Genomic DNA, 19,333 nt, shown 5'->3' with positions numbered 1-19,333 from the left:
ATTTGCGTCATGGCTACTGTCAAGATAATTGAACCCACCCCACCCCCCCCCCCCCCCCCCAATAAAACAAAAAACAAACGCAATAATGACGAAATTTATGTCACATAATTGTTTTAGACTAGTTTCAGATGATGATAAAAAGTTGCATTCGTTTCATTGCGCAACGGGAAAAAAGGAGGCTTGCCGATATATTATCCCTGTTCAAATCCTCCCTCCATTCTCAACTTGTGACTGGTCGGTGCGTGTGTCCGTCAAGGAGGAGGGCTACCGCTAATTTCTATATGCATGTATGTCAATTTAGGACTCACATTGCTTTTCCCCGTGTGTGTCGCTGCTTGACTGTCTAACGTGGATCCTCCGCTCTCTCTCCTCCACCACACCGAGCCGAAAACTACTCGTCCTTTTTAGGCTGCGTCTGTCTGGGATGTACTACTATACTACTACAACTACACAATTTCTCTGACAAGAGGTTAGACTTTGGAAGTGCGTCTGTCTCGTCTACCTGCTCTCGGCACTGAAGAACCTTTGGATATTATTGCCTCCCATAACGTTGACTGCTCGTGATTTCGTATCAGCACACTTTGCTGTGGTGGTGGTGGTGGTGGTGGTGTGGAGCCTGTGCCTACTGTAGATCAGGCAAAGGCAGTAGGCTACGCAGGTCCACACACAACTTTGATCAGGTTTTCGAAGAGAGAATATTTGGCTTTTTTCTTTTGGGTTGTTGTTGGTAAGTTTGGAGTCTGCCTAAAAAGTCAAACAGAACAGACACAGCGCGGAGTTTTATGTGGCTTATAATTTGACAGGAGGGGGCAAAAGAAGACTCATCCACGCATTTTAAAAATATGTTCAACAAATGTTCGGTCGCATCGTTACTGTTGAACGTCTTGTTTCTGGTGCGGTCGCTGGAGGCGCACGAATGCACGCCATGTGATCTCAGGACGTGTCCCGTCAAAGCAGCGGCAGCAGCAGCGCCGCATGTCTGCGACGGTGGCCGCAGCGAGGCCAGGGACCCGTGCGGATGCTGCGAGCTGCTGTGCGCGCGGCTGGAATGGGAGCCGTGCGGCGGCCAGGGCTGGGAGCTGGGCTACTGCGCCCTGGGACTGACGTGCGCCTCCGTCAACAGGACCGGAGCCGCGGTCGTCCCCGAGGTCGGCGTGTGTAAAGGTGCGTAATCTTCTCCTAGTAGACCTGGAAGAACACAGTGTTTCATTCTCAAAGTGGATTCCACAGGCACCCTGCAGTTCCTTTTAAAATAAATTGACCCGTTTACTCTTGAACTCTGACGGCATACTGTCAGAAATTTAAGGCACCTTGAAATGTAAACGTTTGAGGACAGTGATTGTCCTATTAAATATGCAGTGATATCAGTGAATCGGATGCATGGGACATGCGCTACTAGTCTGCATTGGACATAAAATAGCCTAATTGCTATGACACAATTGTTGACAGTTAAAACACATATTAATTAAATCACACGATGCAATTATTTATGTCCTGGTGTCTTGAGGGCATCATCCCTGGCGTAAAGTGTCCTCATGATTCAGTTGCATGTATAGTATAGCCATGCAGTGTTGTCACTGCTGTGCTGGCCACTTGTGCACAGAGCAGCTGCCCATGCATGCAGCAGCTCTCTAGTCTAAAGGGAGAGAGAGAGAGAGGACTCATGTTCAACTGCCCACTAGACTTCATCATCAGAACATACTCACAGTTTGTACTTGAGTCATCATACTGCAATATAGAAATACTCTGTTACAAGTAAAAGTCCGGAATTCCACATTTTCTTAGTCAAATACTTACTATCAAAGTGTAGCCTACTTAAAGTACCAAAGGTAGAAAGTAGCCTACTCGTCGAATGTCCCATTTCCAGTTTTCAAAAGTATAAACATCTTTTGAAAATAGCAGATCTACAAGCTTGTAGATTGGCTATTTTCAAATGCCAGAAATATATATACAGTATAGGGTTGAAGTAACTATAGTAACTGAAGTTTTTTAATAATTGTGGTGCAGCGTAAACAATATTTGCCTCTGAGATGCAGTTAGAAGTAAGTGGAAATACTGAGTACCTACAAATTGTACCGTATAGTACAGTACTTAAGTAAATGTACTTTCCACCACTACTCATGTTCAACTGCTCACTAGGCTCACACTATAACAAGCATAGCAATAATTTTGGCAACACAGCCGTTGGCAACTTGGCACCACGGTCTGCACGTCAGCTCTCGTAAAGTTTTAATTCGCTTTGCTATAATTCGACTAGACATCTAAAAAAAAAAAAAAAAAGACACTGAATCGACCAAATGATCATTTTCATTTGTGTGATTTTTGAAAGTCTTGGGACTGTGCTGCACATAGTGTCCTCCACCAACACTGAATGGTTCAATTGTGCCCCCCCTCCCACACACACACACACACACACACACATTATGCAGTCTTAATTTGATTCTGAAATAAATAAGCCATCCCTTGGCATGGAGGAATTGATTACACAATCAATGGGCTATAGTTCTGTGTGGGTCCCCTCCCCAGGGCTTGGCTGAAACATTGCAAAAGTCTCTCCAGCTAGTTTTCATCGGACAAAGTTACAAACCTATATGAGTTACAGACAGTACAGTGCTAGTCCCTATCCCACTCTAAACAGAAGTAGGTTTCTTCAAGATTTTCCAACGTAGTCCATATGAGGGGAGGGGGGGGGGGGGTGTTTGAGCTTTAAAAAAAATGTATGCCTCTGTGTTAAAGTGAGGTACGAGATTTCTATTGTTTAAGTCTCTGAATGAGTTGAAGGAGCAAGTGACCTCCCCCTTTGAGATGAGTAGTTTGTTTATAAGGACCCCCCCCCCTCCACCTGTACTGTCTCCAGACAGCTCCAGAGTGATTTAAAGGGACTGACAGGACCAGAGGAGAGAGAAAGCAGCCCTACAGGGCGTCCAGTCCCCCTTGACCCTGCCCTCCGTCTGTCCCTGGCTTCTATGGGGCGGTCCGGGTTAGGGGGCTCGCAGCTTTTTGGGGCATGAGTTTCTGGCCCCCGGGCATCCCAGGAGATGCTACTGCTGATTGGGCCTCATTTACAAATTATATACAGGTTTTGTTGCATGAGGTCTGGAAGACAGAACACACCACCACCTCCTCCATGCTGCGGGAGCCTTTCTGCATGTTAATAGCTTTGGAATAGGGCAGGAGAGCTAATGGTTCTTCCGATTGTGTCATGCCCATGGTCTCATGGCTCCGAGATGTTGGAGCATGCTGCTACCCCCCCAGCCACCCACACAGACATACACAGATACACCGACACACGCACACTCTCCTCCCAAGGGTCTCGGTGGGGGTAAGTCAACACCTCCCAGTGTGTTTGCAGGGGCCACAATCGTCAGGCCGCTGGCTAACTTGGAGGCTGATCATCCACGATTCCCCTCCTCGAACCGGGGGCCAACGTCTTAAAGTGATTAGGCTCGCAATCAGGGAGTAGGGGCTAAAATAAATGCTTCCGCTCTCTGATCCCTGCTTTTCTGCTCAAAGCCTTTACTTTCTCTTTTTCTGGGTGGTCACTGGTCATTGGTCAATATATGGCATAGAGTAGGTGTCAGGTTTGGAGACATAACAAGCATTGTGAACCAGGAGGCGCTTGGGACTTTCAGTGAAAGTGAGAACATTGTGATGTGATGACTCGTGGATTTGGAATAGCAAAAAAAAACTATAGGAAACAGGAATTCCCTAACATGGTTGAAGTGAAAGTGAAAGTGTCATGCGGCAGGCGGACGCTGCTGCCTCTCTCAAGTGTCTTGTTGTCACCGTCGGTTCCTGCTATCAAGGGAGAGTTATTTATTAATCTCCTTGTGCGACTATAAACATCAGCTAGTGCTGTGTTGCATCCTGGGCCTCCCTCACCATAATCACACCCAGCCAGCTATCTTTCCACTCCGCCGAGCTATAGTAGCAAGACGCTTCATTTTGACGTTCTTCGCTGCGTTCTCGGTCCCGTCCTCCGACACCCTCCCACACACTCGCCCCGCTCTAGGGCCACTTAACATACCACCTGACTGACCGTCTGTCCTAAAGGGACCGGACGCGCTGTCCACTTTACGCCTCCGTCCTCCTTCCTACAGCATTATCTAATGTTTCAAAGACTTCCTTTTTAGCTCGCTATCAGCCAGGGGGGCCTTCGGAGGTCAGCTTTCTCATCCTGGCACTGGATGCCAAGACAAGCAGTCTCCGTGGCTGAGTGAGGGGGTCCCCCGAGACATGCCCGCAGAGCCCAGAACGAGAGCCTCGCCAGGCCAGAAACAACTGGAGCCAGTCCAGACCATATCTGACCTGGCCAGACCACACCACACCACACCACACCGAACCTGGCCTAGATCAGATCAGGGTCGAGCCATACTAGACCCAGCTGACACAAAAGGATAATGGTGGTTTCTTTCTCTCTAAGTTCAAAGTAATCATTAGCTAATAATAACAGACTACCCCCCCCCCCCCCCCCATCCACCCCCCAACCATAATCATTCATTTATTATGTCTGCACCCCCCTCCTTCTCCTGCATGCCAGATTTAGCACCCCACACAGAGACAACCACCACCTTCTCAATGAAAATACTCTCCCAGGCAGGCACAGGAAGGCCTCGGTGTGGAAAAAATGTTGAGGTGAGGATCATTTTAAGGTGAAAGGGAAATCATGGAGAACGTTTTGCCTAGGTGGAGTGGGAGGCTGGGGGGGGGGGTTGAAAAGGCTCTTGTGTTCTGACTGTCTAGTGCTAGTGTGTCTGGGGAGCCTAAGACAGACAGACAGACTCTGTCAATGGCAAAGATATTATTGTCACCCACTCTTCCTTCGCTTTTGTCACCCACTCTTCCTTCGCTTTCCTATTCACTTCCCTGAGCTGGGCTGTCTTATGCCATATGGACCATCACCCTCTCACCCACTGCGTCTGGCTGTCTGCTGGGGTGGCAGCCAGGTTGGCCTCAATGTAAGAAGGCCGCTAGTGACTAAACGGTTGCTGGTTCGATCCCTGACACAGACAGGAGGTTGTATTCTACAGTAGCTGTAAACTGGTGAATGAAAGGTTGCTGGTACTATTATCTACATTGCCCACCAACTTTGCCAAGCTGCCCTTGAGCAAGGCACTGAAACAAAAAAAAAATCTCCAGCTGAGATGTACAGGTAACTATGGAAATCTAGTTACCTGGGGTCCCTATTTTGGGTATATGTTATTATAGGCTCACATTATCAATAAAAACAAATCTAAAATGAAAGAAATTGTGAACATCTGCAGTTTTTGTGACGTGATGTGACACAGTCTTATGAAATAGGCAGGGCATAAGTCAAGTTGCACACAACCTTGAACCGAGCATTGCGAGAATAAAATAACTGTTTGCTGTTCTGCATAAGATGGCAGCTTTCGCAGTCACTCTGGTTTAAGCTAGTACCTCCTGAACAGAAAACAAACATCAAGTTTCTTCCAAAACATGATATCTGTTTTGGATTATTAGGAATCAAAGCATGTGACTTTAATTACTATTTACAGTACTTAAAAGGAAAGCAGTGGCATTCCTTTCCTACGCCATCATTTTGACTCGTTCCATTGTTGTTTCTCCAAGCTAGCTCACGGTTGTTGAAAGGGATTCTGATTCTGCGGAACCGTCGTCGCTCACTTAGTCAGACACTACTTGAATTGATTTATTTTAGTAGCAGGATAATGCTATGAGTCTTTCTGTGCAATGTTGTTTGTCTATCATTGCATTATTCAATTCAATTCTATTATAGTGCCAAATCACAACAAGGATGTCTCGATACACATTACGTATAGAGCAGAGACCCAACGTCGCCCAGTGGGCAAGCATGTGGCGACACTGACAGTGGCAACGAAAAACTCCCGGAAACCATCAACCAATGTGCTATACGGTATAGCACATTGGTTCTTCTTTGGCTATTAAAAAAAAAGCAGCTATACAAGCTTATAGTGTGTCAGCTTGTAGATCTGCTATTTTTTTTAAAGAAAATGTGTGTCAATCTTTTAATATTGTTTTAACTCAAATATTTGCTTCTGGGAGCTCCCTGGAACTAAATATTTTGAGATGGCGGTCGGTGGCCAAATACATATCATTTTGGGGGTCCTTGACATGAAAATGTTGAGAACCACTGATGGCAACATACGTTTTATTTTTAGAAAAGATTTAGAAGACATTTTTAGAATCTTAATGTGTTAAAAGGGCAAAATCAGAACCTTGATCAGAACCAGGGTCTAGGGGGCATACATACAGCAACTGGTGGCCCGGGGGCCACATGCGGCCCCCACCATCACTTAATGCGGCCCGCAAGTTAATATCAGAATACTGATATATTATTGATTTCAGATAATTACTTTTTATGTCCAATGTATTTGTATTTAGTTCATAAAGTTAACATAACTACATGCATTTGAAATTAAATAAAAAAGGTTCCTTTTTAGGATTTAATGAAAAGATGGCAAATAATTATTCAGGATTTCAACTCAAATATAGCACGTTTCAGTGTGACGCGTTTTGAGCTTGTAGATCGGCAATTTTTTGCTACGACAGGCCCTCTGGAGTTGAGTGTGGAAATATAGTGGCCCTCTCCATCGTCAAAGTTGCCCACCCCTGGTCTAGGGTGTCAAGGGCAAGGAACAGCAGTTCCAAACCTGCGTGGACAGAAAGAGGTCCAACAGCTATAAGTGCTTGGTTGGGTGGGGGTGTATGGGGAGGTTATTTGGTGTTACTGTGTCTTGGCCTGCTGCCAGCAGACGGGCAATGAACCTGACCACCGTGGCAGGGTCCTAAATCAGAGTCAGTGGGGAATGGTGTCTGAACTCTTTGTATATACATATAGTATGTGTTTATGTGTGTGCTCGTTTGTGCATGTACACAAAGTGAAAGAGACCGTGGCCGCTGATACTGGGGGACGGGGAGGTTTTCTTTTTTAATCCTCCACTCCCCGGGATGTGCTGGTTATTTAACTCATTTGGTATGGGCGGGTGGAGGGGGAGGGTGAGGAGGGGGGTTCCCCCTTACCCACTCTCTCCCACCGTAAGCTCTCATGTTTAAAAGCTCAACAGGCCAGAACGAGGGTTGTAATGCATTGGTGTAAGTGAGGTATGGCGCAATTGACCTTGAGCAGAGGAGAGGAGCTCTGCACTGGAGCAGATGGACACCCTGGGAGGGCCCCCACACTGTGGGACAAAAGCAAACAAATGGACTCAACTGGCCGAGGCAGCACTGCACGACACGGAGGCAGGCCAGCAGCTCTGCTCTAGGTCATTTCAGTAATGATGATCCCTCCGTGTGGGATGTGTTGCAACAGAAGCCAAGCGTTATGTGGTCTCCCTTTAGCACACAGCGCTCCCTAAAGCAGTGGTTGTTGTTCTCAAACTGTTCTCATGTCAAGGGCGCCGCGAATTGATACGTAATTTGGCCACAGATGCCCATCCGAAAAGATGTTGTGTCCATAATATTGTCGAGATTTTTCTAAATCTTTTGAAAATTATCTACAAGCTCACACAACAAGCTCACACAACACTTTGCAATGTGACACATTGTGAGCTTTTAGATTGACCCGTTTTCAAATGGCGCCACTGAAGTATAAAATAGTCTTACAGTGGTTCAAACAGTTCCTCGTTTTGCTGCTCCTGGCCTGGTCCTCTCTTATTCTCAAATAACTAGTTATAGTTCTCTTATAACGAAACATAGGGAGAGTGGACCGTCTTTCTGGCCACCATGTCATGTTAATCAGTTCCTTCTGAACCTCCAACAGCGCTCCCTGACTTTCCGGAAGCGGGCTTGGAGGACGAACGCTGTCCCTTGATGACAGGTTGCGACAGAGCCGGGGGTCAGTGTGTGTGTGACGCGCGGCATTCCTGCCTGGGCTCCTTCACCTATCCAGACCAAGAGACCTGCCTGAAGGCCAGTAAACCAGGTGGGTGCTCCCCCAAGTACACACACACACACACACAGACACACACACACAGACACACACGTGCACACACGCACGCACAAATGCGCGCAACAATGTACCGATCAAACAATATGTAAACCGCCGTTGCGACTGAGAGGCCGATGTACATTATCATCAATTAAATTCAATTTCGGACCCATCCCCGCCTCCCCGTGATGCAATATATACAGATGATACAATACCGTTATTGTGTGAAACGATGTTTTGAAATTGTGTAATCTCTTAAAAACTCCAGAGATGGCAATTTATCATTTGAAACGAAGTCTGTCAAATTACTGACATCAACAGAAATTACACGTCAGCCCCCACCGATAGACGTCATATCGATGTCCTGGCCAACGTTGTTTAGATGGCCAACGGACGTTGGGAGTGTTTGAAGGGTACTACTACGCACACACACACACACACACACACACACACACACACACACAACACCAGGCACAGACTTCCAGTTAGACAGAAGGGGAAGAATGCCATCCATTGATAGTAGTTAATCCACAGCAGATGTGGCTCTTTAGGTGACTAATGCGAAGTACAAATCATAGTGATGATGACACATGTTCAGGGTTTGTCTAGTGCCGCCACACTCACTCTTCTGTGGTGCCATTGTCTGTGACTCACCGATCACTGTGGCGTGTGTGCGTGTGTGTGCGTGTGTGCGCGCGCGCGTGTGTGTGTGTGTGTGTGTGTGTGTGTGTGTGTGTGCCTGCATTTGACTTCCAGAGGGTCGGAGACACGAGCACCGGGAGAGGCACAGGGAGAAGTTTGTGGGGCCGTCCAACCCGGCGTGCATGTTCTCTGGATGTAACCTAACAGCTGAGGGCTGCGTGTGCGAGTCCCAGAGCTGTCACCATCACTTCTCCTACATCAACCGCAGCCAGTGCCAGGAGGCCGCAGGTATAACCTTCAAATGACCCCCTCCTCGCAACTATACAACTGACTGTGGCAACCGCCAAATGCTTGGCAAAGCCATTTAGCTACGTTTTGAGATACGGCAGATTGATATCAGAATCTGAAATAGATTCACCCTCGCTGTATGGCATTTACATAACAGCATTTTATCTTTCCATTTGGGTTCCATGTGGAATATAAACATTGACATAAAGTATACTACTTCTAACTGCTGTGGCTCATAGGCTTTTGCGCCCTATACAAATCACCTTGAGTAGAACACAGCATGATATTAATCTGATTTACCCAGACAGTGCATACTTGAGCTTATGCACCGTCGTGCCTGAATATTTACACTCCGATGAGTCATTTGCAGCTGGAGTCATGCTGAGAGTCGGCACTACCTGTGAAAAGTCACAGGGCCATAGGGGCCTGGCACGTACTGTAGTGTGGTCCACTGCACTTCCTATGCCAAGTTGCCAGCATCCAGAGCAGGGTTGGAGTGAATGGGAGAGAGAAAGACAGAGACAGTGAGGCGAAGCTGATGGAAAGAATGAGTGGGAAAAAGAGGGAAAGAGTAAGATTGATGATTCCGGAAGAGAGAACGGTGTACACAGAGAGAGAGAGAGAGAGAGAGAGAGAGGGAGACTGAAAGTGAGAAAGTGTGAAGAGACGGATAGAGCAACAGAAGGGAGAGCGTGTCCATTAAAAGAGACAGATTTGCTTGTACTGTGGATGGAGACATGAAGAGCTGGGGGTCCTAAAAACACAAAGTGCTGCGTGTCTAATTCGTAACTGTATAGCCTGTCAGACAGACGAATGCTAACTGTATAGCCTGTCAGACAGACGAATGCTCGCCCTCTGCCAAGAGGTTAGCAGTGAGCAAAACCCACGAGTGACACTAGAGAAGATAAGACAACTTGCGAGGCGGTCTGGCACCGCAGTGTTTCGGCTCGAGGCGTCCTTTTAAATGCGGGGGCTTCAGAGAAAGTGGAATACAAGAATGTGTGTTTACCCCATCTCCCTTAGCCGTCTCATTGATTGACACTTCTAAAGGGAAGAATGTTGGTATTGTTGTTGTTTTGGGGGAATTTGTTCCACTCTGTTGAGTGCGAGGTGTTTGAGAGATGGACATGTCCTGAAGTGGAGGTTGCTCCCAGACTGACATTTACAGAATGAGATCATATTTGAGGAGAGTGCCATTAAGTAAACTCTCTGTAAACGTTGTGTCCATGTGTCTCTGTGTGTGTACAGAGTGCGCAGCCGCATACTTGTGTTACTAAACCTGTGTGGGGGCAAATGTCCCCACAAGTATAGTAGAATTTGAGAAATACACATTCTATATGAGGCCAATTTTCCTGGTCTTCCTCACAAGATAAAATGGTTGGTTAAAAGAGAGTAATTAGGCTTAAAATGAGGATAGATTCGTAGGATTAGGCATTTAGAGGTTAGGTTTAGGTTGCGGTTATGGTGAAGAGTTAGATTTAGGCCAGATTTGTTCTTAGTTTCGGTAACGCACAACAAGAATTGGCAATCGACAAGCTCGCAATGCAGTGCAGCGAGACGTGAGCTTGCTTTTGAGTCCGTTTGTGTAAACATTGCTGTCAACCTCAAAAGTATAGTAATAGTGTGTGTATTAAGTGTGTGCGGCTGTGCGCGTGTGTGTGAGCACGTTTGGTAAGTTTCATCTGCTTTATTACTCAACAAGCCTCCCCATGCCAGAAAAACTAATCTGGACTCACTCATGGCATGTTGCTGAAGTTCTGGAGGAAATTTGTTCAGCTCGACACGAGCCCATTCCAGGCCATGTGACCCAAAAAAAAAAAGGTTCTCCCTCTACGTGATTTGGCGACATTTCAGTCGAAGTGCGGTGCTTTGGATAGACAGTGCAGTAGCTGACTGTGGCTGGCAAAACGCCATGGAAAAGAAATGTCTGAGATTATGAGCTCTGCAAAGCACAACAACATAGAGTTACAGAGCATTTACAGTTAGTTCTTGGCTCCGAGTCGGGATGTTTGCACTCAGCTGTTTGCTCGGGGAAAATCCCCCTAGGAAGCATGTTCCTGGTACATTATAGTGTTTGGCTGAAGACCGTCAGTCATGATACATATACTGTGAATCTGGTATGTTCCGTAACTCCCACCGTTCCCAAGCCGGAGTCCAGAGGAGGATGACATATAAACGCACAGTGCTGAAAACCGTAAACAACATTTTTCTGCAGCTTATGCGTTCTCACACCCCCGCCCTCTCTGATGGCCTCTCATTAAGGAAGAGGCCACTAACGCACAGTGTGGGTGCATGAGTGTGTCGTGTGTGTGTGTCTTCACACACACACACACACACACACACACACACACACACACACACGCACACACACGCACAACACACTCATGCACACGTGCATGCTTAGGCCCAAAGTACTGCACCTCAATGCAACTCAATACAACTGCCATTGGGGATAATAGTTTCATGAAACTACTCACAACCGTTTCGTTGCGAGATGCACATGCGGATTAGACACACCAAGGGACCGACATGCGGAAACAACGGTCCGACACGTGGTCGAACATGCACTGCTCCCGTGCTTGCGGTTAGGGTTAGGTTATAGGGTTTGAGGTAGGTTGTCGGTCTAATGACAGTCGGACCAAAGTATGTCTAAACTAAAGCCTGTACCCTTTGGTTGCAAGGAGTTGCATGGCGAATCATTGGTGCAGTTTGGGGTTAACAAAGTTTTAATTCAATTGTTGAATTATTATTATCAAACATAAATATCAAACATATCCGAGCCTGCGTTTCCCAAAAGGAAGTGCACGGGTTGTGCACGTATTGAATTCAGTCTGACCTGAAGCAGGGATAACGCATATGGCGGGGGTGGTGGTGGTGGGGGGGGGGTATCAAAAGCCAAAGCACAGATCTCTGCTTGAACCCCGATGTGTATACATGTGCATTTGTGTGCCAACACATGAGCCCATGTGTCTTGTCTGCATCTGCTTGCGCATGTGCCTGCGTGCGTGCGTGCGTGCACGCGCGTGATAATTATCTTGTTTATCTAGAAGTCTGGGCAGAAATCTCCCATTGTCTATTATCAGTCGGTCCTTCCTCTATGACCAGACTGCGGGGACTGTGTGGTTAGGATCTTATTAGCTTAGTGGCGGGGTCATTTTGGACGCTGCAGTGGCGGTGAGCAAAACGAGCATCCGCCCATCCCTGTCCCATGGAAACAAGTGGTTATTAAACCACTTGCTGCGTCAGAAGAATGCTCCTTCGGCGTGTGATGGATGGCCTAGAGCGTGTGCGTACGTGCGTACATGCGGCGTGCCTACGTATACTGCAACCCCTGACTCCCCCTCAGCGTGAGAGACACTGATCATGCATGCTGCCTCTTCACACGCGGCAAGAAATTAAGGCAGAGCTTGTAGCACCACTCCGACAACCCTCCTCTAGCCATTGATTTGAACATGGCATCCCCTGTATGCACTCCGGGCTTGTAAACACACACATGGTAGTGGTTTGTTTGGCTTGGGACTCTTTCTGTCAAAACACCACACTCTCTCTCTCTCTCTCTGACTCACGTACTGGTACACTCAGCTCCTCCCCCCCCCCTCTCTGTTTTGGCTTTGTTCTGTTGATTTGATTTTGTTGTCAGCTTGAGCCTCATCAGCGGTTTATCTGGTGGAGGTGTTTGACATAGGCACTGGAGGGGGTGTCATTTGGGTCTTAATGTCCCCGCACTATTTGTCTATTTTTTTCCCTCCTGACCGGCACTGGTGCATGCTATGGTCTAGCATCGTTTCAATGTTGCTGCGCAATAGTCGTGGTGTATTGGCATGCATACGTCTCAACTCGATCAAGGGGTCAAACGGGCTAATACACAACAATGTGAGTCATGACGTACGCCCCCCCCCCCCACACACACACACACACACACACACACACACACACACACACACACACACACACACACATAATCTCCACGCACTTTACGCCCCGACAGCGCCACTGGTCTTTGATCACCTGCAAATGACCTTCTGTATGCTTTGCTTCCGAGGCTGTGATCACCAGGCTTTAAACGCCATGTCAGAAGGAGCTATGATATGACAGTAATATGGTCATCTTGTATTACATAGGATGATGTTTCATAAGGCCGTTATAAGATACGTATTGGAGTATTGCCAGACATTTTGAAAAGGCAGCTTCTTGGGCTGAGTTGGGGAAGCATTTGGTAGCTTCTCACTGCTGATGATTTACATATTTCCTCTGCTTTTGGGGGAGTTGCCCATGAAGTTGATTCATGTCTCTCGTGCCATGCCTCAAAATAGTCTCAGTCTCCCATTTTGACCTGAGATCAGATTCTAAAAATGTCTTCTACATCCTGACAGTTTTCTGAAAAAGCTATGTCAGCCGTGAACAGAATGTCTCGAGCTCCTTTTCAGGCCATTACTGTGCTTTTTTATGGCGAGTCATTTATAAGAGGGTGTGTGTTTGCTTGTCCAGGGATAATCTTGCAAACCGCTGGACCGATGGCAAGTTTCTTATGTCCACTGCCAGTAGGCCAATTAGGAAGCACCTTCGTGCATTTTATTTCACATAGTATATATATTCTTTTAAATATATTAATTCTATTTTATTATAATGGAAGAACATGGGTCGGATCGGATTGTTCTGAACCCTTGGCGTCATAAGTTGTAGAATGCGCCATCACCTGTGACTGATTTCACCTGAAATCCAAAATGGAGCCACAGCATTAGTATGCCCCCGTCTGGTTAACTGTCCAAAGCGTTGCAGGTTTAAAGCTCAGCCAAGCTCCTCAAGAGGTTAATACTGAAGTACTAGAAGTACTGAAGTGGAGAACGTTTAAAGAAGCCCATTACAAGGATGAGGAAGTTCACGAGGGTTTGGTCAGACACGGGAACCGTGCCCGCCATGATGCAGAACAGTGGGCCTGCCACAGAGCAGTTGGCCCACCTGTGCCACCTCCGGTCTTGCCTGGCTGCATCTGTCACCCCCCCCCAAACTGCCCCACCCTCCCCCACAACCCCCTCGGCCCCTGTGAATAGACTGTTGGTTCTGCTTGGCTGCAGCTTCTTTGTGGCAGGGCTATTACTGGGGGGGAGCCAGACCACCACTGGCTGGCATGGGGTGCGAGATGTCTCAGTGCTGGGTGTTTGCACGTCGCCTGCGGAAGCTGTGGCCCCGTTGCGCCCTGGCAAGTCTGCCCTTTTCCCAGTGTGTGTGTGTGTGTTTGGTGAGGCGGCAGCGATTTCAAAGAGGAAACAAAACAGAGCTTGTGTGGCAGTTTGGACAAAGAGATTCCCCGTGAGGCATGTTGGGATCCCTGTCAGCTCACTAACAGCTCTCGGTCAGCCACTAACCACCAGGCCGGCAAGCCAGCCAGCCAGCCAGCCAGCCTGCCAGCCAGCCAGTCAGCCAGCCAGCCAGCCAGCCAGCCAGCCAGCCAGCCAGTCCGCCAGCTGGCTAGCCAGGCAGGCAGGCAGCCGACCGGCCAGCCAGCCGAGCGGCATGCAAGGAGAGGCCAAGACATACATGTCCACTCCATAACGAAGCCTCAGGCCCTGCAAGGTGAGTTCATCCTGCATAGCCCCATTCGATAAACCTGTGCCTTAGACTCTAGCAGACCAAGTTGAAAGCAGCCTCAAACACACTCCCAGTCTCTGAACCTGACCAACCCTGATCACCGCAGACCAGCCTCTAAACGCGGCCCCTGACCAACCCTGATCACTCTCAGCCTCTAAACGCGGCCCCTGACCAACCCTGATCACTCCCAGCCTCTAAACGCGGCCCCTGACCAACCCTGATCACTCCCAGCCTCTAAACGCGGCCCCTGACCAACCCTGATCACTCCCAGCCTCTAAACGCGGCCCCTGACCAACCCTGATCACTCCCAGCCTCTAAACACGGCCCCTGACCAACCCTGATCACTCCCAGCCTCTAAACACGGCCCCTGACCAACCCTGATCACGCCCGCAGCCGTAACCTAAGCAAGCCACTGTTACTTGTCGCCAGGCCCACTGTTCCTATCATCATCTTTTTCTTGTCCCCTTTTCTTTTGCCTGAAAGGAAACCTTTGCCGTGTGCCAGCATGCTTACATAACTCCATCGCCTATCCCATAATCTCTTAAGCAGCTGCCTGCAGCCCAGGTCTCCTGGAGACTTGTTTTTCGTACCTTAACCAGCAGGAAGGTTTGAGTGATGGTTCTCAAGTATGACATGATCTGAGTTCATCTGAAGAGCAGCTATTTTCGCAGTGCGTCTCTCTCTCTCTCTCTCTCTCTCTCTCTCTCTCAATTTCAAAAGGCGTTATTGGCATGATAAATATGTTCTACATTGCCAAAGCGTACATACAACAAAACAAAAGTCAACATTGTGCACATAGAGACAACTCACTGCGCACACAGAGACAACAACAAACAACTTAATGACCCTGTTCAGACAGATATACCTATCTCTTCTGTCCACTGGCTGTCCCTCAGTTGATGGCAACTCCACACGTATTTTTTTATTTTGCAGACCAGTATTCCCATGTGTTCTGTGCCAGATCTACAGACCCTACAGACAATGGGAGCGGTGTCAGAATACTGTTGTTGGAGAGGCCTTTAAACCTCATCTGCAAGATCAGCCCTCACTTTCCACTGGCCCAATCTCATTGGACATCTGACAGTAGAGGAAATGGGTGTGTTTCCAGGGACAGCACACATGTGATGCTGTGCCTGCATGCACTCGTGTACACACATGCACTCGCGCAATAAATGCACACATACAGTACTGTACTGTACTGCAGACACATGGACGTATGTTCACGTGAATGCATACATACAGGCACGCGTGCTCAAGTAACTCGCTCACCCCGCATTCTCACAGCTGCTGCAACGGCGGCAGCAGCGAGCGCTGCCTGGGACACAGAGATCACGTTTTCTCGTCTGCAAATATTTAGCCACGGTGCGAGAGAGAGCGAGGCGTTTGCAGGGGGTGGGGACGGGGGGCGGACGGACGGACGCTGGCTGGCTGCTGGCTGGCTGCTGCCTGGCTGCCTGGTCGTTTTAACCACAGTGTGAAGTTCCTACCGAGTGTGCTTCTCCCCTGTGACCCCCCCCCCCCCCGTCTGCGCCTTCTGGCCTCGGCGCTCTCCGAGATCAGCTCTATAGCTCTCTCTCTCCCTCCATCTCGCACACTCTACAGTATATACAGTCACACTCGCATGCATGCGCGGGCCGGGTACACATAGGGGAATAATGCGGACGTTCTCAGCTGTAACTGCTGGTGGGCAGAGGGCCAGGCCCCCACAGCTTTACGTGAGAGAGAGACAGGCCCTGATGTGTCCCCTTTGCGGAGCAACTTTATACAACCTGAGGACGGACCAGAAAACCCGCAGAGGGCAGCTGGACTGAGACAGCTTTGTTCTCCGCTGACTGGTTTCCAAAGTCATTCGGTGAACAGAACTCACATTGTACGTTTTTTTTTCCATGAGTAAACTCATGGCTGTCAACACAGCCTCCTCTGCCTGGCCGAGCCGCTCTGGTTGGGCAGAAAGACTGCCTTCCTTGTGCCCCGCTGCCTCGGAGGGAAGAAAAGACACATTTACAAAGACGGTGTTTTTCTTTCCCTCAATGAGCTGCCGAGTTGCCAGAAATATGCATTGTTTACACAAGAGCCCATTCTGTGGTAATGAAGCAATTTCCGCATCCCACCTATTACAGTAGGGCGGCCTTCAGGTGTGTGTGTGTGTGTGTGTGTGTGTGTGTGTGTGTGTGTGTGTGGGCTAGGGTTGGGATCCGTTAAGATTGTAACGATTCCGGTTCCTCGACGATTCCCTCTTAATTTAACACAGAGTTATGGTGGTCCTTGAAATAAAAAGTTGTGGAACGGTTGCAAATATGATGGAACCGATGCCGGTTCCTCAATGTTGGATCCGGTCCCTCCAGTTCCGGATCCCTAATGTAGTCAATGTGTATGTGTGTAGTAGTTGTACAATGTGTATGTGTGTAGTAGTTGTATGTTGTACAATGTGTATGTGTGTAGTAGTTGTATGTTGTACAATGTGTATGTGTGTAGTAGTTGTATGTTGTACAATGTGTATGTGTGTAGTAGATGTAAGTTGTACAATGTGTATGTGTGTAGTAGTTGTATGTTGTACAATGTGTATGTGTGTAGTAGTTGTATGTTGTACAATGTGTATGTGTGTAGTAGTTGTATGTTGTACAATGTGTATGTGTGTAGTAGTTGTATGTTGTACAATGTGTATGTGTGTAGTAGTTGTACAATGTGTATGTGTGTAGTAGATGTAAGTTGTACAATGTGTATGTGTGTAGTAGTTGTATGTTGTACAATGTGTATGTGTGTAGTAGTTGTATGTTGTACAATGTGTATGTGTGTAGTAGTTGTATGTTGTACAATGTGTATGTGTGTAGTAGTTGTAAGTTGTACAATGTGTATGTGTGTAGTAGTTGTATGTTGTACAATGTGTATGTGTGTAGTAGTTGTAAGTTGTACAATGTGTATGTGTGTAGTAGATGTAAGTTGTACAATGTGTATGTGTGTAGTAGTTGTAAGTTGTACAATGTGTATGTGTGTAGTAGTTGTAAGTTGTACAATGTGTACGTGTGTAGTAGATCTAAGTTGTACAATGTGTATGTGTGTAGTAGATGTAAGTTGTACAATGTGTACGTGTGTAGTAGATCTAAGTTGTACAATGTGTATGTGTGTACTGTGTAGTAGATGTAAGTTGTACAATGTGTATGTGTGTAGTAGTTGTGTAAGTTGTACAATGAGGTCAGGGGTTGCTAGGTGTTAGATTTCACGCCATCTCGGCAAGAGAACGTGTCGAGCTAATCTGGTGAGTGAGAATTTATCAAGCATGTCAAATCAGGTCTTTGTGTGTGTTTGTGTGTTTGTGTGCGCTGGAGAATGGCCACCATTGTGATAGTGTGTGATTGCTCCTGTGGGCCCGCTGACTCACTAATTACAGACATTTATGGCTCGGAGATCGAAACACAAACGGCAACGGGATGGAATCCGTCCACGCGGGCTGACTTTTCCCCCCCCCGTTTGTCTGACCGTTGTGTAGATGGGTGTCCGTGCTTGAAAATTATATTAATTGGACCTCCAAGGACTGGAGCGAGTCCACGGACGGCTATACGGCTCCATTCATTTGAATGACAATGGCGTGTCTGCCAGCTGCTTTTCGCAGTTGCACTCCAACCCCGGCGCTATTATCATACGTGAATAATCAAGGAGACTAATCAGCCTTCTCCCGGGTACATACAAAAACACAAGTGTTATTCAGTGCCGAAACATTGTGCAAGATTGTCCCAGGCCATTTTCTACGGTTCACAACAGCCTAAGGTTTTCATATGCAAAACCGTTTTCAACTGAGCAGCGGCGTCGGGTCCCTGTGGGTCCGACTTTATTGCAAGTAAAAACATTCTCCAATCAGCCCCTTCCAACTGAAGTTTATCTTACTCCCGCATAGGATTTAGGCCAAAAAACCGTTAAAAGGCTTGCATGGTGCCTTAATTCAGGGTACCCCCCCTTCCCCATTTTCTATGACACTATTCAGCAACAAAGTTTATCAATGAAAGCTTTGTGGCGGCTCTTAGTGTTCCAGGTCGCCTGAGCAAACAGTACAGTACAGATACCTCACACTCTCGCTCTATTTATCTAGGGTAGGAGAAATCCACCATTTCCTTCATCCACAATTGCATCTGCCAGACATTTTACCCCTTTTAAAAGCAGGAGTGCTGCTCAAAGGTCACGCCGCTCCAATCTCCCCCGTCTCTTTGGGGTCAGGTAGACATCAAAAGGACACTTGAGCGGAGTCATTGGGCTGGACCAACATGATAATAGCTCATGGAGAGTTGATGGGTTGCCTACTTGTGAGGAAACGTATTTTTTTTAACCCTAGTAACACAACTCGCATAACAGCGGAGTTCCGGGACTCCTTGAGGTTTCCAGGGGGTCCCCATAGTTAGGAATCAAATGGACCTTTACAGATCTCTGTACAAATGGAACCAAATGTGACACCAGGGATTTATTTATTGGGCAAGGTCTCAGTAAGATCACAAACCCATTGACGTCCATTATACAATCAAAAATCACACCCATGCGAATTGAGTGGTGCCTTTTACCCACATGACGGACGGTAACCACAGCAACTGTGCTGCTACCGACTAACAGACACCCATACACACTACCGACTAACAGACACCCATACACACAAAGTCACGGATAGCACCGCTCAAAAATATTGTAAATATGTAAAACATGAAAGTGGGCATACAGTACTAAGTTTGGCACAACTGGGGGGCAGCGGTTTGCGAGATTAGACAGACAGTCAGACAGACACCCGTCATACCGTAGAGCTTGATTAGACAGACAGTCAGACAGACAGACAGAGCTTGCAGAGTCACAGCATGGAATGGAAACTCAGGCCATTTCAGTGGCCATTATATGTACAGTGGATGAGAC

General features: G+C 47.5%; 1 protein-coding gene across 2 annotated transcripts in view; it reads left to right on the top strand.

Moving 5' to 3' along the window:
• The first annotated feature begins 292 nt into the window (after positions 1 to 292).
• LOC308330155 (cysteine-rich motor neuron 1 protein) overlaps positions 293 to 19,333 on the top strand; it is a 68,337-nt gene continuing 49,296 nt past the window's right edge. For both annotated transcript variants that reach the window (XM_080784884.1, XM_080784883.1), the window contains exons 1-3: positions 293 to 1,164; positions 7,760 to 7,921; positions 8,684 to 8,857. In XM_080784884.1, the coding sequence (XP_080641010.1) occupies positions 843 to 1,164; positions 7,760 to 7,921; positions 8,684 to 8,857 (658 nt within the window). In that variant the 5' untranslated portion in view covers positions 293 to 842. The remainder of the gene's footprint in view (positions 1,165 to 7,759; positions 7,922 to 8,683; positions 8,858 to 19,333) is intronic.

Source organism: Protomyctophum bolini (assembly GCF_963924005.1).
Source record: "Protomyctophum bolini genome assembly, chromosome: 15".
Taxonomy (NCBI): Eukaryota; Metazoa; Chordata; class Actinopteri; order Myctophiformes; family Myctophidae; genus Protomyctophum; species Protomyctophum bolini.
Note: the sequence above shows the minus strand (reverse complement) of the source record. Positions and strands in the feature narration are given on the sequence as shown.